The sequence below is a fragment of the Haliaeetus leucocephalus genome, unplaced genomic scaffold (genome assembly GCF_000737465.1).
Source record: "Haliaeetus leucocephalus isolate CR32 unplaced genomic scaffold, Haliaeetus_leucocephalus-4.0 Scaffold247, whole genome shotgun sequence".
Classification (NCBI taxonomy): domain Eukaryota; kingdom Metazoa; phylum Chordata; class Aves; order Accipitriformes; family Accipitridae; genus Haliaeetus; species Haliaeetus leucocephalus.
In genome coordinates, this window is record NW_010972683.1 from 320,759 (window position 1) to 346,934 (window position 26,176).

At 41.7% G+C, this 26,176-nt stretch overlaps 1 protein-coding gene across 1 annotated transcript in view; it reads right to left on the bottom strand.

Annotated features, from left to right (window-relative positions):
• The window catches only part of LOC104832396 (lipid phosphate phosphatase-related protein type 1), a 72,668-nt gene that overhangs the window by 28,033 nt on the left and 18,459 nt on the right, over positions 1-26,176 (bottom strand). Inside the window, exon 2 of the mRNA XM_010568550.1 lies at positions 7,908-8,096. Coding sequence (XP_010566852.1) covers positions 7,908-8,096 — 189 coding nt within the window. The remainder of the gene's footprint in view (positions 1-7,907; positions 8,097-26,176) is intronic.

Here is a 26,176-nt window from a genome sequence, read left to right on the forward strand (position 1 = left end):
GGAGGAGCATCAGCCAGGATGCACAGAAGAGATGCAGGAGGCACAGTTGAGTCCGCAGCCTGCAACTGCCTGAAGTCTCCCTGTGAAAAAACATCCTTCTGCTGCTTTCCACGAAAAAGTACAACTAATGGCATTTCCTATCACAGCAAGACGATGGAGATCCCATATTAGGAAGATTTATGTCCTGACAGACAGGATCTCTGTCTTTTCTATGCATTAAGTTTACATTATTCTGATTTCTGGGAGGTTTTAAGTCTTTCAACTTGTTTACTCTAATGGCATCCTTGTGACACAGTCAAACCTTCTTAACACCACTTTTTACATAGAAACCAGATCCAGAAGCGTGCTATTACACACAAAAATCTCTGGCAGGAAACAAAACTGAACTTGGGACTTGGGACATCATCACTCTCAGTTCTGGGCAGCTTTCAGCAAGCTGTATAACATTTCCTGAATCCTCTATAAGGATGCATGTGGATGCATTTTTAATGTCACAAATAGAAAGAGCTAAATTAGTCAAGTCTGCAGGATTCAAATAGCAGCCAAGAGGAGGAGCAGATACAGGGAAGGCACTGGCTGTGAGACAAGCTATGTGCAGAGCACTCAAAACCAGAGAATATAAGCAGATGAGGGTTATGGGGCTCTCAACCCCAATCAGCCAGTTTCAGAACGACTCCACACAACTCTCCCTGGGAAAAGCAGGCCTGATCACCAAAAGGTGACCTTTGTGAAGTGCTCTAGCAGGTGTTTCATCAGCACTGGCTTGCCTTGGCCAAAAGCAATTCTGGTCTTTTGCATCACGGTGTATCTGAGGACTGCATTAGCACAGCTGCCTGTCAGCGGAGAGACACTCTTCAGGCGCTACATGGGAGCTCATGGCTCTATTCATCTGTCATAAGTTAAACAGCAGAAAATATTCACTAGCACCACAGAATGCAGAGGCACAGAATCACACAGTGATTTAGCTGGGAAGGGGCCCCAGAAGCCTCCAGGCCAACCCCTACTCAAAGCAGGGCCAGCATAAACCACAGCCTTGAGCAGCCACGTTATGAATGTCTTCAGGAATGGAGATCCCACAGCCTGTAGGGGAGCACTGTTTCAGTGTTGGACTACCCTCAATGTAAAAAGATTTTTCCTAATATTTAATCAGTTTCTTTTCTGGCAGCCTGTGTCCATTGCAGGGTTGCCTCTTGTGCCTTCAACAGTCTGTCTCCACCTTCTCTACAGCACCCACTAAGAACATACTGACTTACACTTAGTGTTAGTTCCTTAATTCTTTAGGTCTCCCTCGCAGTTAGCCTCAGGCCCCGAGGGTTATTGATCTGCCATCCTACCTGCTACCTACAGTGCCAAACATTGACACTACACAGCTGAAAATCCATGGTCAAACCTGGGCAGCAAACGCTAAGCAACATTCATACTGAGAAAAGACACCTTAGGAGAAAAGCAGTCACCGGGGTCTGTCTTGGCACCCTCCCAGGACACAGTATTTCTGCTGTGATCTGCAGCCAGGACCCTGACCCAAGCCTGCCTGGGAAGGCAGAGGTTTTCCCTGGTAACATCAGTAACATCGCTGGTCATGAGGACTAGGCATCAGCTGAGGGTTTTCTCAGACACTTTCTCATCTTTGCCATCACCATCTAGACAGGTCTTCTCTAGCCCACAGGAATCAATACTGTATTTTGCATAACTATAAGAAGAAATGAAGCAATGTCTTCAGCTGAACATTGCAGACCCAGCTCACCCATAATCTTCTGAGGATAAAACCTTAATCTGCATTCAATTACTCATTATCTCATTCTGGTTTTGTTTTTTTGTTGTTGTTGTTTTGGGGGGATTTTTTATTTTGTTTTTGTTTGGCTTTTTTTTGTTGTTGTTTAATGAAAACAACAGCAAAGAAAAGTTAAAAGTCCAAGGAAGCAAGGTGCTAGAGAGAATAGGAAAACCATCTAAAAGAATGACGTTTCTGAAGCTTGGGAGGTAAGTGCAAGTTGCAGAGAAAAGTTTGAGCAGTTTCCTCCCGCTTCAAATAAATCTGGTCAACACTGTAATTCATCTTCTAATTAATAATCAGACCAGTTTGGTTTGACTGATTCCAACATTATCTGAAAACAAATACGCCTTTGCACAAATTAATAGCACTGGCCAGTTAGAAATTACATGCAGGCTGCTACTTCCTCCCTTCCTCTGGAAATGGAAGGAAAGAAACTGAAGATTGCATTAAAACAGTAGTGGCACTTTCTATTCTACTTTAAGGAAGCAAAGAATGGTGCCCTTGAAGCTTTCTGCTGCTGTTCAGTATTCATTTCAGTGAGCTGGCTGTGTTCCTAAGCCTCTCTGCTCCTCTCGGGCAGGCAGACAAATCACATTGGAAGGAGCAGTGCAGGCAGCAGCTCTGAACTCTGGAAGGATTGTTCAGTACCAGCTGGGGAATTGCCTGATTTGCAGCAACCTTGAAACAGGGAAAGCCAGTCTTGAGAGACACTAATGAATGTGTTGGAGTCATCTCAGAGTATTTTTAAGGAAATGGCTTGAAAATTTTATGTTTGTGCGAAGCAACTTGTTCCACTTTAAATGTTGTTTTCATAAAGTTCTCATAGTGGCAAAAAATAAAAGAATTATTATTTCTTACCCCTCCCTGCCCCAATATTTTGGAATTGGCAGTGCATTGAAATATTATGCTTTCTCCCAGGCTCTGCATAACATGCTGCTGTGGGACAGGTGTCCTGGTTTCAGCTGGGATATAGTTAACTGTCTTCCTAGTAGCTGGTCCAGTGCTATGTTTTGAGTTCAGTATGTGAAGAATGTTGATAACACTGATGTTTTCGGTTGTTGCTCAGTAGTGTTTAGACTACAGTCAAGGATTTTTCAGCTTCTCATGCCCAGCCAGGGCACCTGACCCAAACTGGCCAACAGTGTATTCCATACCATGGGACGTCCTGTCTAGTTTAGGAACTGGGAAGTGGGGAGCAGGGATTTGCTGCTTGGGGACTGGGTGTCGGTCGGCGGGTGGTGAGCAATTGCCCTGCGCATCATTTGTACATTCCAATCCTTTTATTATTGCTGTTGTCATTTTATTAGTGTTATCATTATCATTATTAGTCTCTTCTTTTCTGTTCTATTAAATCGTTCTTATCTCAACCCAGGAGTTTTACTTCTTTTCCTGATTTTCTCCCCCATGCCACTGGATGGGGGGGAGTGAGTGAGCGGCTACGTGGTGCTTAGTTGCTGGCTGGGGTTAAACCACGACAACAGGTCACTTTTAAATTCACCAGACCTGTGATCATGGAATTCAAGCTCCAGTGTTTAAACTTTCAAGCTGCTCTTAGTTTTTAAATTCCCTATCACTGGAAAAATAGCTGAGTAAAATACCTACGCTATACTTACCTCCAGAAAAAGGTTTGCATTCTAAGACCTCCAACTTTGAAAAAACCCACAATTACTTGCTGGCTAATTTCATACTTCCTGAAGTACCTGTAACCACCAAAATGAGGGGTTGTCTGTCTAAAGCTCTGTAATGCAGAGGTCAGCTATTCAAATGTGCAGACATGTTGCTGTAGGCCACCTGAAGCCCAAGACAAAAGCAGTTTTTTGGAAAGTTGGGAACTTTTGATCCTTTGAAATGCAGTGGAGGCAAAGACTGAAGTTCTGTGCTATTCTCAAAAGGCCACAGAGACAAATATCCTCCTTCTCACTCCCCTTCCCTGGCTTCCAGAGACTGGCTGGTAGGTACAGTACCTAAGTGCTTGCCATGACTGTCAGGAGTGGTACATTCCTGTCTGCAAAAATTAAAATGTTTTAACCATAGCTTCTGTTTTACCTTAAGACAGGCTGAATGCAGGCCTATACCCATCTCAGCGTGACAACAGGAACGCTGGAAATTTAGCAGTTGTTCACTAACCAACTGCCAACAATGTCAATATGACTGACATCAGCCTGCAAGAAGGGGAAAGATTCTGAGAAAAAAAAAAAAAGGCATTGGAAACAACTGGCATGAGATGAAGATGAAATCATACATAACTTATGAAGCTCTTTGTGGCACCAGAACCTACAGATAAAATACAAGTTCAATCCAAAACAGACAAGATTCCAGGAATTCCCCTTTTCTACCAGTGCCATCAGCAAAATTTACTACTTGAGTCTGAAGAATTATGTTTAGAGGATAAATCACTAAATCTGAAATAAAATTGCCAGTTGTTTCTTTACAAAGAAAACCAAAATTTTTCCTTATGTAGGTGCAATTTATAATTAAATTCACCATAACCTACTACTTTGCTGCAAAGATGCTAATACCACCACACTCAGAAAATTAAAAATTAATAAGGCAGATGAAAGCCTTTGACCTATCCTCTGTGGAACATTTGGGAGAAAAATGCATTTCACAGAATGGAGTCAGGCATACATGATTTTCATTTATTTAACAGTGTTGTCATGAGATTCAGGCATCTCCCCTTGCAAGAAACTCTCATTATCAGAGTCTAAGAGGTTATCAGTAGGACCATTAAAAGACTTTTGTAATTCTGATGTATGATGATTAACTACCCAGTGTAGCAGAAAAAAATGGTTAAACGGAGTCAGCGGCATCACATGTTTCAAGGACAACAAATAAAACTGCAGAAAACCAGGCCAGTCTCATTTATTTTGCCACTAAAAGTGCAGGGGAATGCACATAGAGTGGTACCAACCCACAACAGCACTTCTGAGAAGTGCTGTCAGGGAAGAAATAAAATACATGCATTCGTTTTCCCCATGGCCACTGTCACAGCCAAATGACTGAGACACCAAGATATTCCATTAAATTCACAAAGATGCTCCCTTTTGGCTTGAAAGCATTATAATACCTCACAGCTATGATGAAATCAGGGTTTTGAGTCCTCTCCAGACCTGTGCACACAGGACTGCACTTAAACACTGCTTGTGTCTCAGATGAGGGAGCTTGCACTGACTCCTAGACTATTTTCCATTGCTCCAAAAACACTGTTTACTAGTACCATGAGTGCTCCATTGCTGCTGCTGGGTTCCACCCATTCTAACAATAATCACTCCTCTCATGCCATGAGGTGTCAGGACAGTGGTAATAGGCAGGCAACACAGAGAGTTCAGATTTACTACTATAAATCCTTTTAGCCAAACCAACCAATTTGCTGTCAGAAAGTGAAGCAACAGGTGTCTTGCAGAGGAGAAACAAGTAATTGTAAGGAGGGACTTGCATTACCTTTGATTTAAGTAATTTCTTCACAGTGGAGCTGCAGGATGTCAGCGATTATTCCTGAGAGCAAAGTGTAGAGAGTGAAGCTACAACTTAACCCACAGTGAAGGCACACAAAGCTCCCTCCCATGAAGCACAGCTGTGGGTTGTTTTGTTTGTCAGGTTTTGGGGTGTTTTTTTTTTTTAAAGAGTACAATCATCACAGTATAAATAGAAGTGGCTGCACTTGCTCCTTTCACTGAAATCCCTGGGAGATGCAACTGGATGAAACATCTCTTCCCAGACTGTGACAATCTGAATGACAGGCAGCATCCGTTTGGGTACCAGATGACAGCTGATGATACTCACACTCTGAGTGGTCTGACCAGCAGTGCAATGCAAGGACTGAGTTTAGGGAGACTCTGAACTCACTTTCTGTCTCATTTACTAGCCTTCTATAAACGATCATTGCCAAAACTCAGTCTGCAGAGGGAAGACTGGATGAAAACAGCTACAAGCTGAAGCAGAAGTCTGAAATTAGCCGGCAAGGAGAGAAAAGTCTCTCAGAAAAAGATCGGAATGAGAAATAAAGTGAAATTACTCATATAAAAACAGTGTGCTGAGCAGCAGTCAGGAGGACAGAAAAAGATCCCTCTGACATATGCTCTAGTTGAAGATTAGCCCAATACTAAGTAATAAGACATTAAATAATTAAATAATGTATTAATAATACAATACACTAATACAAATAATGCAAATAATGCATTAAATAATGTATTAATACATAGTACATTAAAAATGGAAAGAAAAATGTTTTCCCAGGAAAGTTTGATCCATTGTCTCCTTGAGATTGTACGTAGAGATCACAATGAAGCATGGTACAAGGAGCCCTGTGCTGTCCCTGATCATGTCTTCTCCAGCTGAAGCAGTACAGCCAGTGTAACAGCATAGCTTAACTCAAGAAGCAGAGCTTACTATTTTATATTGAGCACTGGATCCAGTCATCTTGGGTGATTACTGTACTTCTGGACCCAGGCTAGCATCTCCGCACTTCTTGCACTATATGAGATAGTCACACCAGCTCCACACAGCACTAAGCTGAAGGTCTCTGCACCCAAAAACTTTATAAGACATTCACTACAGTCTTTCATTCCTTGTGTTTAACATGGGCTATGGAAACTACAAAACCAGCATTGTTCATCTCCTGAAGAAGACTCCAATTCAGCTTTCCATAAATAAAAGTAACTAGGAAAAACTTCTTGGGCCACTGAAAAGAAAGAAAATGCTGATCCAGTGAAGAAAAACCTGAACGGTTTGCAGCAAACTTTGCCAGACCAAGGATTAAAACAGAAGATCCAAATAAAGAGCAACATTCTTATTACCACTTGCCCACCCAATGCCATATTGCTGATTCAAGAGACAAACTTCCCACTAACTTCATTGTTACGGCATCAAGGCATGGTAGTGACACTCAGTCTCCCTTTAAAAACACTGCCTGTGAAAGTTACTTCCCTAAACAATGGCACTATATCTGGGGGACGGGGAGGGGAAGCTGGAGAAATGTAGTTGTTTTTTCATTTGCAAATCATCTATCACTGCAGCACAAAGTAAAATGAAAATCTTAACATTCAACTGAGTTTCGATACAAAAAATAATACTGTTACTGCACAGGATTTTCATAAACTCATGATGTAATCCAATTCAAAACCCCCACTTATTTTCAGAAAGTGTCCTGTATCAAAAACCATAGCCTTTTCTGTAGATCCCTTTCACATTTCTTAACATGTTCTGTGTTACATTGTTTCATGCATTAAAATTACTGCAGATCAAAACTTAAAATGGACTATGGTCCAGCATTCACCTTTCACATGTAAACACATCACATACAGCTTTAATCAACTTTTGAAAGGGATGCAAAGCAAAATTAATATATGAAAGAAACACTAAAGATAAAGAAATAAAGACATAAAGACAGAGTCTGACGGGAATGTTTGAATGTAATTACAAATGCAGAAAAGCTGGCTGTTTGTGAACTTTCCAACTTTCTGCAAAGAAAATGGTAAAGGGCCAAAGTTTTGCTAATCAATGACTGCAATAATCTGTTTGGAATTGTATGTACTTCGCTAATTGAATATTTTCATCTGCTCAGAACAGCTACATTGCAGCTTACTGGCTGGATAGTAATGAAAATCAGGCAAAAAAATGTTAAGTGGATGTGACTGCCAAAAATAAAGAGCTTATAAATAAAAAGGAAATAGCATTCATATTTTTCTTTGTCTTGAGCATTTCTCTGCTCATCTAAGCCTTTTAAAGCCCTTCAACAGTCCTTTTAATATAGCAGCAAATAATCCTGGATATACTGCATGTCCGACCCAGGTTTTACTTCAGCTTTATCCTGTTTTCTGATTTCCAGTAATACATCACCTTTGCATTAGAGCCTCTCTGGAGCCCAGGCAATTCACAACTAATCACTGAAGTGAGCAAGCTATTGTAAAGGCTTAACAAGCTCTAGTCCTCAATCTTGCATTGTGATTACCTCAGAATAATTACTTCTGGAGATAACTGATGAAGATCATATTAGGCTAAGGCGAAACAGACACCCGGCTAAGTGTAAATCAATTACAGCTGAAAAGAGAGGAGAGGGGACAAAAATATTAAAGGACTATTGCCATTATTTATGGAGCAGTCATGGAGAATTCAAATAATTTCTTATACTTACAATAGCTGTTGGAGTTGAAGCCAGCACACAGTAGAGCACAAGAGGTGAAATGAAGCTCTCATCCTCTGTTCCAGGGTACGGTTTCATCAAATTGCCATCCTGACAGAAGAAACCCTGGATATGCACCTGAAAAGTATCGGTGCACTCGAAGTAGTAGGCGAGCAGAACAGTCCCAGCCATGATGACAAGCTGAAAGTACAACATGGTCACACAGATGTTAGTTGCTTTTTTAACAGATGCAGCTATGCCTTCGAGCTACTCTAGTCCTGCAGACCATCCTCCCTTTATCGTCACCCTGACAGCCCTTGCAATAATGGTGTGTGAGTGTGTCTGTTTCTGCGCGTCCGCTTTGCAACATCTGTTACATAAACCTTTTGGCAAACAGCACTAATGAATGTCTCAGATAGGAGTGGGTCCGTATTGTAGAGGGACGGGAGCTTTGACAGCCACTTTATCAGAGGGCATGTGAGTGTCAATGGCAGCAACAATCAATGAAAGCTAGCAGAACGAGGGGCAGCGCTGCAGGAGCCAACAGTAGTGACAAGCTAAAACCTGTGCACAGCAGTAGGGAGCTGGAAAGGATTATTACAAAGGATAAAGGGAGCTAAAGCCAAAATGCTTCCCTGCTGCAGCTGTAAACTCATGCTGGGGAATGTGCATCCTGTGCTAATCCAGAAGAGCCCTCTGTGTCCCAGATGAAGACTCATCCAGAGCGAAATCTGCCTCCTGCCACTCACCTTTCCTTGGAACCACTGCTTGCAAGTAAAGCTTTAAAAGTCTACTCAGAAATCCTGACTCCCTAACAACTGGTTGGGGCTACTGTGCACTGCCTGGCTTCCCCACTCCACCACAACTGCTTTTGAAAAAGACTCTGGCTTGAGTCTGGATCTTCATCTTTACACATAAAAACTGCAAGGAGCCTTTCTTGTCTCTTTTTTGGTAGTTTATTGCTGGCTAAATGGGTTGCTTGGAAAACTTCGGCTATCAACTCTTTTTGTACATTGCCACAGTTACTGCACGTGAGCTATTGTCACTGTCTGTGTCAGCTTCCCACACTGCTTCAACAACACATCTCAAAATGATCTCACAAAGGTTGTCGCTAATCACCTCATGAAGTTAAGCAGATATACTAATTCATCATTCTTGTTCACTCTCTGCCAGACTGCAAAGGAAATCTCACGTCACAATCCTCATAATTTAAAAAAATAGCAATACTGATTTGGAAATTATGGCAATTACAGGATCTGATTCAGAATCCTCTTTATAGAGACTATTGCCTCCTGCCACTATTACAAGAGTTATCACATATACAAGTTATCTTGCCACACCATAGAAAATAATAGTAATAAAGGAAGTGAAATAATGAACTCCAAAGTATTTTGTCACCAAAATTTCTGCAGCAAAACTGTGTTGCTGTGAGATTATTGTAAGAATAGACCTTTAAAAAACAATTTCAGCAACTCCGTCTCAAAGATACACTTACAAGCTATCCCTGCATTCCTCTGGCCTAACCTTGCACGTGTGTTCTGACACACGAGACAGCCATTAAAGTCATCATCTATTTGAGTGGGTGTTGGATTAAAATTAGGAAAAAAAAATGAAATCAGAGAAATCACTTGTGAAAGTAGAAGATCACAGAATCACAGAGTGGTTGAGGCTGGAAGGGACCTCTGCAGGTCATCTGGTCCAATGCCGTTGCTCAGGCAGAGACACCTTGAGCCTGTTGTCCAGGACCATGTCCAGACGGCTTTTGAGTATCTCCAAGGATGGAGACTCCACAGTCTCCCTGAGCAACCTGTAAGATAGACTTAAGTAGGGCAAAGTGAAGGCAAAGTTGAGAGATTCTGCACTCTCCCCCATTTTTTACCTTCAAAATTAACAATTTCATTCTGTAGCCAGATTCTAAAACCCACAGATTAATTCCACCTCTGGAAAATACAGCCTGGATTGTTTAATGATTTTAGGTCAAACAGTTAGCTCTATGTATTCAAACATCAACTTATGCTGATTACAGAATTATGGTACAAAGTTAAATTTATATGGACAAAGCACATAGCCCCTTTTTAGAAGCTTAAGCAAGTAAGAATCTACATAATTATTTCCCCTAAAAATGCATGTTCTCTATTTCTCCCACCCTGATTTACAGCATGAATGTAATATATCAACATAAAATGTTAATAAAGCATTTGTTTTCTGAAGATTCTGGCTTCCTTCTGATGATTCAGTAACTTTAAGATCCAGAACTTTGAAATCTACCTCCCCACAATGAATTGCAGATAAGCTAACCATGTATGGTCAGTACAGGGCAGTTGCTCTCTGTCGCTCCTTCCTGCTCACACTTCTGCTATGTTCTGCAGCGTCCATTGGAGACAGCTGGAACTGGCTGGAAACTTTAAAGATTTAGGCTGTATATTTTCTCCTATGCAATATCTACCTCTAAAGGTGTGTGAACAAATGTATTCTCTTGCATAATTTTATCCGGATCGTATAATAATAGCTTTAGATGGAACTGCTAGAGTATTCAATTTCTTAAAAGTGTAGCTGAAAAAGTACTTAACTTTTCTCAACTTTCATTGTTTATCCTGACATTTTCAAGACCCCATACCTGCTCAAAAGGAATTTTTTTTAACAAATAGAAAACAAGATGCTGTTATTTGTGTTCTCCCCAGAGACGGTTACAGCATCCTGGACGAGTCAGTGGGATGCCCTATAAACAAACAAGAGTCCTATAATTAAGGACTTAATTTAACTCCTTGAGCAGCTATAGATTTCCTGATCAACCTTGGGCAACTCAGTTTTATAAATTAACATCAGAGGAAGGCAATGACACTGTCACTACTCTACCTGACATGGCCAGACAAACACGTTTGAGATTACAGGATGACTGGATACAGAGGTATTTAAGCTCAGTTCCAGCACCTGCTATGTCCTGGCCTGTCAGAAGTGAGAACTTCTTTTCCTTTTCCCTTCCCTTTTTCTCTTCCTCTTTCCCTTCCACTTGGTGACTATTTCGTATGTATTTATTGTGGCATGAGTGAGATTTTTGTTGTTTGTGCGGGAGAAATTCTAATCATAACTGCTCAGCAGTGGTAATTTGTGACCGAGGAATGATCTGGCAGGAAGGGCAAGAAGGCACAACTGCAAGAAGGGGTCAAACTGTCTGGAAGCAGGGATGCCAGAGACAGCAGGACTCCCTGCAAGGGAGTGACGTTTCCCTTGGTGATAAGAAATAGCTGCAGCATTGCCTTGTAGCCATCCTGGAAGGGGAGCGCTCAGGGGCCCAAGTTCAGGGGCCACCTCTGCGCAATGGAGCTGGGGCAGGGGGTGGACCCACAGCTGGGCTGAGGTGACCCACGCAACCGCTCTTGGGATCGGTGCTGGCGCAAGTGTATATAAGGAATTGGCTCCTGATGCATCTCTGCAGACTCCCTGTAGAACCACTTATGGCAGTAGGACTCTGCCCAAAGCATCGTTCATTAATTTTTTCTTTATATTGAAGCACAAACGTGTGTTTAATTTCCCTCAATGGGTACCATAAAAATTCCCCAACATTTGTTTTGATATACTGGTCACAGATGCCTTAATCAACTTCAGTCCCCTAACCTTTTTTGATTTCAAAAGCTAGGACTTAAAATTACAAATGCACAAATCCCTAATTTTTGTAGCCGTCAGTTTGCAGCAGATAACAACTCTGCCTTTTCTCCCTGTTTTCAGGTTTACAGTCATTGAAGGAAGCAGTGAAGAAGAGCAGGTAGGCTGACATAAGATAAAGACACAAAACATCCAGTTACATAATTCAGAAAACACAATGCAGTTTAACACTGACATTTTGCAGGGTTTTTTTATTAATCCTTATCAACTCATTTCCTTGAGTTTACTTGGGAAAAATTAAAAATGCTCAATAATTCACTTTAGAAAAGCAGCCAATGAATAGAAGTGTCTAAGGTGCTTAATGGCCTCCATTACCACAGTATTTAACCATGTCATAATCCTTAATGTTTATCATCACTACTCCATTGTAAGATAAGAAAATGCTCTTATCACCATTTTACAGAGAGGGGACAAAAGCAGAGGGGATAAAATGACTGCCCTTAGGTCACAGTAGAGCCTGTGGCACAGCCAAGATTTACCTTTCTTCTGGACCAGATTTTTCTGGATTAGTCAATAATCTGCACATGAAAAAACTCAATGATACATGCTTAGGTCCTGATTCTGCAGAAGCTCATTCATGACAGTGTGTCTGATTCACCCCCATTTAAAAACTCCTACTTGATTTTAGATCAAGCTTAACAAGCTGGACTCGAACAATTGATGTGTGTTTTTTCCTCAAAGCCAGCTATTTAAATGGATTAATTCTGTAGCACGTAACACCTGTCCCTTGCCACACCATTAAATTCTGCACCACTCTACAAGCCCACACTGATTCTGTCCTTGCAGACCTTCCTATCACTGTACACCCTTGCTCCTCTTTAAGTTGTGGGAGTTCTCTGCAATCAAAAAAATCACTTCCTTAAATGTGCAAGATGTTTATGAAGCAAGTCTTGCAATCTTCTTTGGGCAATCAGTAATTGTTTGGTGGAGGTGCTAATCAGGTATTAGTGTAAGATTGTGTCCTGAGTATAAAGGAAGATAATCATCAAAGTAAGCAGTACAATTCAGTTGCACTAATCCCAGAGCTACTGGGATGCATCCAGAAATCCTTCCCCTCCCCTTAATACTCTGACAGCATAACTCAGTGTTTCCAGTTTGTGTGGAGCGGGTTTTTTTCTTTGGTAGTGGGGGAGGGGCTGCAGGGCCGGCTCCTGTGAGAAGCTGCCAGAAGCTTCCCCAGCTCCGAGTGGGACCCGCCGCTGGCCAAGGCTGAGCCGGTCAGCGATGGCGGGAGCCCTCGGGGAGAACAGGTTTAAGAAGGGAAAAATGTTGCTGTGCAACAGAAACTGCACTTAGAGAGAGGAGTGAGAATATGTGAGAGAAACAGCCCTGCAGACCCCCAGGTGAGTGCAGAAGGAGGGGGAGGAGATGCTCCAGGCGCCGGAGCAGAGATTCCCCTGCAGCCCGTGGGGAAGACCATGGTGAGGCAGGCTGTCCCCCTGCAGCCCAGGGAGGTCCATGGGGCAGCAGATATCCACCTGCAGCCTGGGGAGGACCCCACGCCGGAGCTGGTGGGTGCCTGAAGGAGGCTGTGACCCCGTGGCAGGACTTGTGACCCCCCAGGGGACCCGTGCTGGAGCAGTCTGTGCCTGAGGGACTGCAGCCTGTGGGAGGGACCCCACAGTGGAGCAGGGGAAGAGTGAGGAGTCCTCCCACTGAGGAGGAAGGAGCAGCAGAGACAAGGTGTGATGAACTGACCCCAAACCCCATTCCCTGTCCCCCTGCGCCACTGCAGGGGAGGAGGTAGAGAAAATCGGGCATAAAATTAAGCCCAGGAAGAAGGGAAGGGTGGAGCGAAGGTGCCTTAAGATTTTTATTTCTTATTACCCTACTCTGATTTGATTGGTAATTAATTAATTTTCCCCAAGTCAGGTCTGATTTGCCCTTGACAGTAATTGGTGAGTGATCTCTCCCTGTCCTTATCTCAACCCACGAGCCTTTTGTTATATTTTCTGTCCCCTGTACGACTGAGGAGGGGAGTAATAGAGCAGCTTTGGTGGGCACCGGGTATCCAGCCAGGGTCAACCTACCATAAGTGGTCAAGTGGTAAGGAACCATTAAACACCCCATCAGACAAGGCTCTCCTTACAAATAACAGAAGATGGAGACAACAATTAATTAGAAGCCCATCTGATCCAGATGTGCTAGCAGCTAAAAGGCCTATTTTCACACTGAGGTGTGAGGGTAGTAGTTACATATCTCCCATTAGCATTAATGGGAGTTAGCAGTATGAATTCTTAAGGGATCAACAAAAGCCTCCATCTCTACAGCAGTTTGTTAAGCATCTGTTCTGTACCATTTTATCACAAATGACATGCCTTAAAAGGTTCTACCTTCACACTTCTGTGTGACCTATCCAGGTCTGTAAAAGGAGCAAGAGCATATCAGACAGCAAAGGCACGTAGAATCTCTGATGACAGTGAATTAATGTTTTTAATGATGATAAGAATCTGGCCAACTGCATAATCTTTTAGGTTGCCAAGGGATTGGATGTAGGAAATAATCTATTTTCTATGAAAATATTACCAAAAAAAGACAAAGCAGCTAGAGGAATGTGTGAAGAACAAATACTTCACCTGGAGACAGTGAGAAAAATAACCTATACCGGACTTCAACTTAACAGTAATATAATTCCAAGTGAATGGTTTCATTACGAGCAACCTGATCTAGTAGAAGGTGTCCATGCTCATGGCAGGGGTGTTGGAACTAGGTGATCTTTAAGGTCTCTTCCAACCCAAACCATTCCATGATTCTATGATTATGTTGAATAACCATATATTTTACAGTGTCAGAATAAATATGAAAGCCAATGATCTTCCTAAGCTGCCACTCTTCAAAGTGTTTTCTCTCCCTCACCTGATATAACTGATTTTGGAATTTAATTCTGAAATCAGTTTTCTTATGCAACTGTGGCACAGAAAAGTCATGGTCTGTTCTGAGAACAGCCAATTACAGGACATGGCTTTGTTACATGAGTTTTTAAGTCCAGTCAGCATGGTGGCACAAGCCGGAAAGTAGCTTGGAGGCAGGGAGGGTTTATTAGCACACAGGCTTTTGAAGCTGGAGCTGTGTAGAAATCAGAGTTGTCCCTGCAGAGCTTCTTAAGAGTCCATTTCAAGAACTAATTGTATTATTTTACCATTTTAGTATTTAAGTTGGGGCTAGGTGTAGTTTATAAGGCTGAAGAAGACACTCTCAGACAAAAGAGGACTTTACATCTTCCTAAGGCACTTGTTTCAGGAGAAGGAGTTTTGTGAGAGTAGCATGACCTCTAAAAATACTGACACCTAGTTAAAAACTGTTTCAGCTTCTTTTTTATGTAATGGTCCTTGAAGAATTTCTATGTGCTACACTACAGAAACGTAATGTTACCTAAGAGCTCATCCACATAAAGAAGCTGGATTTCTCCAGCTCTAGCTGTGTAGTTAAAGCAGTACACTTCTCCTAATGGCAACAGAGACATAAACGCATAAAAATGCTGTAACTGGTACAACTTTTTCATATGTAGGAAATCAAGTAAATAACAGTATGAGGCACCTTAATTATCATGTGTAACTCAATCCACTCTACACACTGCTCCAACTCTCTCAGTTTAAAGCATGGTTTTCAACCTTTTAATCTGCAGACCCTTACATTTTACAAGTGATTCTTATGTAATAAATTTAAGCCTACTTTCTTTGACAGGTAACTGTGACCCATGGATCGATCACAGGCTGAATCTGTCAGCTTGAAGGGAGGAAGGACACCTACCCACACACTGTGCTGTGTATTATAACTGTAAGTTTCTACATAGCCAAGGTCTGAATATAAAAATTAATCAAGCCCAAAGAATCAGATACAAATATCTTTGCATTTGCTCAGGTACCCAGATAGGATAGGAATAATACAAGATACTGGGTCCAGTTTGTTGGAAGCAGTGTTTGCTAGAAGACTGATGCAGAGTTGACTGATTTCTGAACTCCAGTTGCACGGGCCCATTACAAGCTATAATCCTCTGGTACTCCTATTAATTAAAATAACGTTGCAACTGTTTTTTCAAAGTTAATAATTCTCCAACAAAAAAATCTGAGCTGCATATGACTTGCTATTATTTTGGGTTTCCACTAGAGGTGGATTTGCTTGTAATGGCTTTTGTTTCTGTCTCCTCCATTGATTCTTTTGGGACCTGTAAGAAGATGGGAGGAAGACCACCTTCATACTCATGGTACTCCTGGGCAGGTGCCTGGCAAGGGCAACACCTACAGGTACTGCAACAGGAGATGGCACATGTGCCGTTCCAGGAACAGTGAGAAGAGCTTGGAAAACATCCCTCACCCTTCCAAGGAAACAATAACAACATGCCATGAACAAACTCCGTGACTCCTTGTCTACCTTCCCTCTCAAGACTGCTGACAAGGGTGCTAAGCATGTTCTAACCTTTAGGGTGATTCCTCTGACATCAGCACTGGAAGTTGTGTAAGAGGAGACAAGGTGCCATATCAGATCAATGCATCGCATGATACTGTCCTGGCAAAAAACCCTCAGAGAGTTGAGAAATTTTTCTAGATCCACTGAAATCTGACACTGACTTCATCAGCTAAGATAACTGACATCAACAGCAGTTTGCCCTCCTTTCTCTATCCTACTTGCTCAGCACACATCTCCTTTGTGGTGGAGAAAATTCAAGAGATGGACATATCTTGTTTCAAATTCTGGGCTGTTGGCTGTCTACTACAGCAGAAATGGGTGTGCAAGCATTTGCCATCTCATGCTGTCATTGTCCAAGAACCACATACCTGCTTCTGACAAAATAATGGATGAACAATTCTGTCCTATTGGCTTTTTTTCCCCTTTTCTCACTTGTGACCATTGCCTTTGTAAGGAAACAGCCCATTAATTCAAAGACTATTAAAAATGCTTTTACAAACAACAAAGGAAAATTCTTTATAGATCTACCATGCTGTTTCCTGAGGATGCTGCTAATGGTGAAGCAAACTCACTTGTTTAAGAGCCACCAAAGGAAAGCATGTATGTTGTAGGCCTGATGGACTGCCCTCTTTGCTCATATGTCAAGCTAAGTGTAAAGTGGGTACTTCCCAACTGGTCCTGCCTTCCTGTTAATTCTTGGTGTTGGTGACTTGAGTACAAGAAACTGTACACATCTACATAACTCAAGGTCTCCACTTCCAGCTATTCTGTAGCTGTTTAAACCACAGGCTAATGCATCGGATCCTGTAACAGATGCACAGAATTTAGGTGTCAGATAGCATTCCAAGTTCTGTTTTCATGGTAAGGCTGCGACACCATTGAGCAATGCTCCACAGACTCCTCTCACTGATGAAAATCAGTGCTTTAGTGCTACAAAATTTGCTGGCCTTTCCCCACACACTTTTCTCTATTAACTTTCCAATACTATGACATGTGCAGAAGCGTATCATATGCATGACGCTGCTGTATGAAGTATCCACATGGCTATGAGCTACAACAGTCTTTCTCCCTTCACAATCTCTCTGAATTCCTGCGGAATGGGAAAAACGCACAATCATCTGCATTCAAAAGGCAGTATCTGTGCAAGCTATTGATGACTGGGAGCAGAGCTGGCTTGGGCAGGTATCAGTTTCCCTGCAGAATGCCTGATCTTTTGCTGGGACCCTGCACACAGGGAGGACAGGAGGGCACTAGGAGTGCCTCTGTCCCACCCCTGCCTAGCCTTCACCCATGTTTCTGGGTGCAGTATTCTGCCTTGTGACAGCCTGACCCTGCTCTCACTGAATTCATCACACTCCTGGAGAGGTGGGCTGCCTTGGGACAGCTTCTTTACATAAGCTCTGCCTGTGAAAGGCTAAACTCACTCTGTGATGCTTGAAAGCGACAACACAGGTCTCCTCACTCTCTTCAGAGGGAATGACGCACAGTGGTGGATGTCCCTACAAGCTTTACATGGTCAGCCAATGCTACAGACACTTGGACAAGATTTTATATACCTCGGAGAGGCAGGGAGATGTATGGACAAAGAGGAAAGATTCAGCAGCACAGGTGTCGGAAACTGGAAAAAGCACAGTAGTGCTTTTTTAATCACTAACAGCAGAGGAAAACCATTTCCCCTATGGCCTGAACAGGGAGGAAATTAATCCCCAGCTCTCTTATGGACTCAGGTAATACCTGTGTTGTTATATGCAAGGGAGTCTATAAAAATCAATACTAGTGATATCTTTTCTTTTAGCTAGAAAATAGATAATAAATGCTGTGAAAAGGCCTGACATTTAGCTCCCACAAGCATAACGCTGAATAGCAATACAACTGTTCAACCTTTTGCAATTTCTCTATTTTGGCAAGCTATATTTCATTATAATAACCTGCCTTCTGTACAAAATTTTAAAGATTCCTTCTCTTCTTTAAAATTTAATTCCTACATAGTCATGCTACATCACTTTGTCCCTTTTACTAAACAAACAGTAGAAATGGTTCATATGTGACAATTATAACGACTTTTTTGTTACTGCTTTTGTGACAGCACAGGCCTTCTTATGGAGCAGACTTAAAAGAAATGTGATTTATTTAAGATCAATCCAGTTATGATGAGATATATGCTGGATTTTATTTTTTAATTTAAGGAAAGTACTGATGCACAGTACTATTAAATACTGGGCTTGATCCGAAGTAGATCTTTGAAGGCTTATCAGCAGGGGGCATTAATGCGACATTAAATTCTAAATGCCAAACTACCAAACAACCATGCACAGTCTGTAATGTTTTATGTTTTTAATATGTTTCGTTTCTCTGCTGTATTTTTCACAAGATCGTTTCATTTTTTAAAGTAGAGCTGGAATTCCAGGCCATTTGCTGATAGTAGCAATTTGTTTAATAACCTATTACAGGCTTCATCATGATTTTAAAAAGAAGTCTCTGTCCCTGTTTAATGTAGTTTAAAAGAGGAGAGGCTGATTTTATGACCAGTAAATTTGCAGCCAGCAATTTCAAAGGGGATTATAGCCAGCAGGAAGAATAGAAAAATAGGTGGGTTCAACACTCATGGAGGATATTTGTTCACAAGCATCAGCTGGTCCCTGACATCAGTTCTTGCACATTTGAGGAAATGACTGACAACACCCAACTTTCCTTTGCTTGCACTCTGACAGTACCTACTGACCTGGAGAAGAGAGGTATTTCTAGGAGGCAATTTTTAAATAGCACCATTTCCCCCTCAGAGTGCCCATTTCACTCTCCACTGATGGAGGGAAAAGTAACCATGCTGATAATTTAAATTCTCGGTTACGAAGAATGAATCTAGGTGTTCATGTCAGCAGGATTTTGTCTTGTGTTAGTTCTACTACACTAACAACAGAAAGAATACATTTTTTCCCTAAACCTTATTGAAGGCAATTCACAAAGCTTCTCTGTCAGAAAGTCAATTTAGTGACTGAAGGGGTCAAAATTAAAGAGGAAGAGATAACTCACACATTCCCTCTACTCCTGGGTCTTTTACTCAGGGTTGATCTCTACTCCTGGTACAATGTGGTCTCATTCTTACTTTGTTCACTGTTAGCATAAAAGTTACTGAATCTGGTCTGATCTTCCTGTATTAAAAACTATGTGTCATTTACAATAATCCACAGTATGTCCATATGTGTAGCATAAAGAGCCATTAATTTAAAATTTTGACAGGAATTACATTCCTTGGGGTAGCGCTGGAGATTTTTTCCCCACAATAAAAAGCTGGAAATTTAGCTGATGTTTTCAAGCTAAAGTTGAGATTGTCACATCATCACCTGACTTCAGGAGTGGAATTTTTAAGAATAATGAAGAATAGTTTTAAATACACAGTAACACTGGGACCTTAAGCAATATTCAGATGACACCTACATTAAGAATGTGGATCATTAAGCTGTTTGTCTGCTACAGTGGCAAACTACTCTCTAAAATGACTTAGGTCTTGCTTTCAGGTCCAGACCATCTAGCTTTGGCTTCAGTATCTGGGACATCATGGTATGTCCCACACTTTTTCTGTCTCTCGTATACACATCCTGTAATTCACTTAACATATATTCCTCAGGGACATGCAACCTGCTGCCTTTGTTATGGCAAAACCCAGTTATGCAAGAGTAAAACAAAATGTGCTGCTCAAACAGCTGTAGTAATAAAGGTCTTCTGAACTTCTGTGAAATTGGCAGCTATCTTCTGTGTGTGAAAGCTAAGACACCTCTCTTAGCAAAATCTGATGCTTGTACTATAGTTTTCCTTTAAGACCCCAGAAACATGGAGTAATATTGAGTCTGATAGCCTTCCTGATAAATGTCAGGATGAGATTTATACAAGCAAGGGGAGAAGAGAATTAAACTTCCATCTGTCAAGAGGGAGAATGTATCAAATTTTTTAATTTTTATTTTTATTTTGTACGTGAAGAATGCTATCACTATTACCAAGTGTTATTAAAACCTCCAGGCCCCAAGTACAGTATATATTTTCCCTTGAGCAGGTCCCATGAAGCTTTTTAGCAGGTGGCACTAATGCTCTACCCAGTTCCAAATGGCACACAGCCAGGAAACTGCTGCTTCCAGCACTTAACACCTTAAAATGATCAACAAACTATGGCAGAGAGTAAATGATTTTCTTAGGAGAAAAAGGCTGTGTTAAAATGGCATCTGTTCTGAATGACTTTTTTTAGCAACAGAAGCAGAGTATAGATACAATTTGACTACTCTGATATTAAATTAGAAGCAGCCAAGGGCATCTTCTCTTTTCTCTTTTCTCTTTTCTCTTTTCTCTTTTCTCTTTTCTCTTTTCTTTTCTTTTCTTTTCTTTTCTTTTCTTTTCTTTTCTTTTCTTTTCTTTTCTTTTCTTTTCTTTTCTTTTCTCTTCTTTTCTCTTCTCTTCTCTTCTTTTCTCTTCTCTTCTCTTCTCTTCTCTTCTCTTCTTTTCTCTTCTTTTCTCTTCTTTTCTCTTTTCTTCAAATGAAGAGAACATCACTGAACTTTTTAGTGTTCAGGCATGTACCAGCACTAATAATGCCTACATAGCACCTCCAATGACAAGAACAGGCACTTTTTTTTCAAAGCAGCCCTATACAGGTTTCTGCAAGTTTAAAGACTTGGTGTTGCAATAAGAGAGACAGAGGAAAGAGAGAGATATTGAGGTCGCAGATACATGTACCACTTGGAACTCAGCGAAAATGAGTTACACTCCAGGACTCGTTATCCTGCATATCTAAAGCTTGCCCAAAACAAACAGTACAAAATCCTGGGCTCATCTTCAGGACTTCTGAAGGGAGCTCTTACTGACTCCACAAAATCCAGCATCTAACACATTAATAAAAAGTTTTATGTTTCAAGCATCATACGACGAGCCACTGCTAGAAACAGGTGCTTTGGAAGAACTTGTTTGGTTGGAATACTTGGAACATTTGTTGCTGATTCTTCTAAGTCCAGTCTGAGTTCTTTGCATCTCATGAAACTGCTCGTAGGAGGGTTAGAAAATAGAAAACAGTCTGCCAGGACATCCTCAAAGAACTGTTCTCCAAATTGTGCTTCAAAGGATTCAGTGTTTGCTCCTCTAAAAAATGAGATTCTGTTCTAAAATACAATAAATCAACCTCTAGCACTGAGCCAACCAAGGCTTCTCCCTCCTAATCTATGTCCTACCCCAGCCTCCCGATGGAGGGCATGTTTTATGAGGCTTCAGTAGGTCCAGTATCTCAGCACTCACTACACTAAACTGCTCCCTGGGGAGTGAGTCCAGGCACTGGATATGTATCTGGGGAGCAGATCTTCACCCAGTTATCCCCCTCATAATGGAGTTAAGTCTGTCTTCCCTGAACTTAGGGCAGATTTGACAATGACTGTAATACAAAGAGCATTCTGCAGTGCAATAAAGCCTAACAATACACTCCTATGACTACAGAGATCAGCTACAGCAGCACACCGGCTCAGGTAATGCGCAAGCACCCAAACGAGGTATACACTGGGGGTAGACGGGACGGGACAGGACAGACAGTTGTCTTCTCATGACATTTTCACACCATGTGAGATATTTTTAAGAAAGAGGTGCTTTAGTCATGAACAAGACATTGTAATCAAGAAAAGGTTGTCTGGATAAAGTTCTGCAGCTTGCTTTTCACTGGAGATCATTCTGGATCTACCTAATGGTCTGTTTCAGCCTCAGAAATATCTGAATTCATGAAACTTGTTGGAATACTTAAATATTGCAATATAGCAAACTAATAAAAGCCTTCTAAAACTCAGAGCAACTCCAGAAAGTTTAATGAGAATTTGGTGTTGAATTTGTCCTTCCAACTTGAAACAAGATGTGTTCTTCTGTGAAAGGGCTGTTTTGAGTTTGATTTTTTTTGACAGCAGTTCTTAACCTGGACTATGCTGACATGACTCATCCAGTGCACTAGAAATACTGCAAAATCTTGTCATAATTAATTATCTACCTAATTTCAGTAACAAAACCACAAAATTGCAGTTTATTTAGTTTTTATGTACCATGGTCATTCCATGCAAAATATGGATTTGATTGGCACACGCACGTATTTTATTTGTGTAAGGCTGTGTGCTCCAGAAGTATCCAATTCAAGGACTACCCTGGAAAGTTGAAATGCTGCCCTTGGCTAAAACAACTTCCAAGTTGCTATACAACCCTGAGAATGGTTCACTGACTGATGGTATTTCACTGTAGAAATGGCTCATAAAAGCTGTTAAATCTGTCATGCACTCTAAAGGCATTTTAATCTAATGACTGTTTTCACTTATATAGAAACTGTCAGGAAAATCTATTCCTCAAATGACAAGGAGCAACAGATCCTGACAAGACACAGGATTCTGACACTACAGACCAATATATCTTTTCAGTATGTTTTTCATGATTGCTCTGTGGTATCTTCATGTGGTATCTTTAAGCAAAGCTGTTCACTGAGACATGCAGAGGTACATTTTGATTTCTCATGTGTCCTTGTAGGTTGAAAAGGAAGCATTTTTCTGAAGATTGAAGGGACTGACAGTGGGAGAATCAGATGAAAAGGAGAACTAGGATAAAGCAAAATACAAAAGGAAGAAAGATCTGAAGAAAGTGAAAACCAAACCACACCAAAACACAATCCTTAGTTTCCCTATGCTTGTTTTCAGACTGTGGACTTAAGCTTTAATGATGGAGTGGGTGACATTTCTAGCAATACATTTGAGGGAAGTTCAAGGGAAAACATAGTCAAGAGGGGACTTTTGCCCACCTGGACTTCTAGACAAATGCTAAGGTATGCTACAGCAGCATAGCCTTCTACACAGTAGTACATACTCTCCTCCCAACAAATAGCTGTTTATTCTTGTACCCCATGCATCCTTCTTTTCCTGAAAATCATTCCTGGCCTGTTACTTGGAAGAAAGGAGCTACCTTCTTGCAGACAGCTGCCATGGGGTCCACAGACCATTGCCTTATCCACACATTACTCTTCCAGGAAGACCAAAGAAGCTATAAAAAAGCTCCCTATCAGGCTGAGATCTAAAAGCTGCTGGGATCATATCTGGCCAAAAGAAGGGGAAGCTGTTTTCCAGTCCCCAGCATCCCTGCCTTGCAGGCTTATGGTGCACCCCTCCGGGGAGGGAAACCTTACAATAAAGTCATAGAGTAACTGCGCATGGTTAGGAAGGGCAGCTCTACAGAGAGCCCATCCTCTCACCCTTCTCACACTGAGAATACTTTCCAAATCTGCTCTCTCCTTAGACATTTTTGCCCATACTTTCATCTCTTTTGTTCTGGTCATCAATCTGCCTGTTAGGAGACAATCTCAATCAGAAACCAATCCTGTCAGGTTCTTAAAAGATGTTGCTTTGGGCAATTCTAATGTGAGTAGAAATGAAGCCTAACTCCAAAGCAAATCAGTACGTATACCCACATTTATATTTTAGTGAACACTGGAGGTAGACTGGCAAGTTGGAGCGCTGTGAGGTTTCGAAGAAGAGCAATAACTTACATTTTGTTCTTATATTTTGTTCTTAGACAGAGCTATTGTTCTACAATATTTCTCAACCCAGAAAGTCTGATGATAAATGTAAAGCCTCAGAGAAGCCAAACACCTAGACACTACATTCTTGGGCCCCTTTCTGCTGCCTTTGAAACAAATGGTCATGTTGCCATTGATTTTGAAAGGTGTTAACAGCCAGCCCTTTCTCTGAAAGCTTAACTAATTATGAAAGTGGTCTGGGTAGGTGTTTGGGGTTAGAAATGGGCAAATAATTTCCCAGCAGTTAAAGGTGTATGCAGAGACAAAAGGCTGCAGTCAGATCCTTTGCCACAGCTGTCTTTCCACAGCAGGGGCTCTCCCTCCTCCAGACTGGTGGTTAACTCTACAAGACAGCCACCCAGGCACACAGCAAAAAGGAGCACATTTTATTGCTCTTTTGCTGTGCTCAAACTACTGTTCCGTTAGGAAGATTTTCATAGGCATTCAGATCTCTACTCTCCTTGCAGTGAGTGAGTGCTTACTTGTGTGTGCCTGGACTATTCCTTTCGTTCATAAATGATGCTCTGATAATTTCATCAGTTATAACAAATGACAATTTTCAGTTCTTTGCCCTGCTGCCAAGCTCTTCTTTTATTATTATTAACTACTTCTTGCAGCAGTCTCTCTAATATTCTCCCTTTCTTTCCTACAGTGGCATGGCACTGACACATCTTAAGCATCTGTTTAATCCCCCTCCTTTTCCCATATGCATGAAAACACTTCATCATATTTTTAAATGACTAATGCTTCAATATTCCTATTCTGCTACCTGCTGAGGAAAAGAAGAAAGAGAAAGGCTGAGTAATTGTGTTTCAGAGACAGCAGCTTTACAGATGACTGCATTTATTTATTACTAAAATATATTTTAAAATGTTGTGCTGGTGTGATGGAGCTATAACTTGATAAATGTTTAGTTCTAAGAAAAAACTATTTTCTTTAGCTATGAAAAATGTTGTTGATAGTTCAAGGCCATTAAAGAAAGCAAAGACTTACAAAGAAGAGAAGATGTGAGTATTCAACCAGCAGCTACTGAAATGCACCTGGGTTTTCTCAGACACATGTGAGACAGTCATATCTCACACTGAAGCAAAAGTCAGGATAAAAGACTTCATATGCAGACGCTGAGATCCTGACCCTAGGCAAAGGAATACCTGTAGACAAGTCACTCTGTGCCTCGGTTTCCCCATCTGTAAAACTGAAATATACAGCTCTCCTTACAACCCATGTGTTACAGTAGTTATCTCAGCATTAAGGAGACCTGGCAAACGAGAGAACAGTTATATGGAGCCACCAGCTATAAACATGTCTGAACAAGGTGCCAGGCTGCCATCTGTAGTTCACAGAATTGCTGGGGTTGACATGCAACTCTGGAGATCACTTAATCTGATGTCCTGGCCCAAAGCAGTGTCAGCTACAGCAGGTTGTCGAGTCCAGTTGGGTTTTAAATATCTTCCATGACAGAGACTCCACAACCTCTCTGCACCACCTGTCCTGGTGTACAATCACCCTTAAAGGAAGAAAGCTTTTTATTCATTAAATGCCATTTCCTGTTCCAGTTTGTGCCCACATCCTCTCAGCCTTTCACTGCATACCACAAAGAATCTCTCTTGTACTGGGGAGTCCAGCACAGGTCTCCAGATGTATCTCACCAGTATTGAGCAGAGAGGAAGGATGATCTCTGCTGACCTGCTGGCAATGCTTGTCCCAGTGCAACCCAGGAGGTTGTTGGCCGCCTTTGCCGCAATGGCACATTGCTGTATCATGTTCAACTTACCCACCAGCATCCCCAGGCCCTTCCCTCGTCACAACGATGAGATCAGTAGTCATGCTGAATACTCCAAATCACTTTCTTGTCCTTCATATGTTTAGAAATGGTTTCCAGGATTAGTTGTTCCATTGCCTTACCAAGGACTGAGGAGAGACTGATCAGCCTGTAGTTCCCTGGATCACCCTTCTTCCCCTTCTTGAAGATAGGAGTGACATTTATTTTTTTACAGTCCTCAAGAACCTCACCCTGTCACCATGACCTTTCAAAGATACTCAAGAGTGGCTTGCAGTGACACCAGCCAATTCCCACATGTGCATCCTGTTGGGGTCCCTGGACTTGTGTCTGTCCAGTTTGTTTAAATGTTACCTAACCTGATCCTCTGCCCCGAGGGTGGCTTCCTGGATCCAGATTTTTCCACCAGTCTAAAGGGCCTGGGATTCTTGCAGGCCAGCCCTACTGAGGCATGGAAGGCACTGAGTACCTCTCAAACTTTTCTGTGTTCTTTGTCACCAGGGTCCCTAACACATTTAGGAGTGGGCCCGGATTTTCCCTAATCTTCCTTTTGCTGCTGATGCACCTGCAGAAACCTTCTTGTTGCCCTTCATATTACTTATCTGATTCAACTCCATGTGGGCTTTGGCTTTTCTTACCCCACTCCTGCATGCTCAGACAGTGCCTCTGTATTCCTCCTGGGTCACCTGTCCCTGCTGCTCTTTTGTAGTTCATTTTTGCATCTGAGGTTAGTCAGGAGCTCCTTGTTCATCCATGCAGACCTCCTGCTGCCTTTGCTTGATTTCTGGCTCATCAGAATGAACTAATCTTGAGCTTAGAGGCAGTAATCCTTGAAAATGAACGAGCTCTGCTGGATGCCTCTTC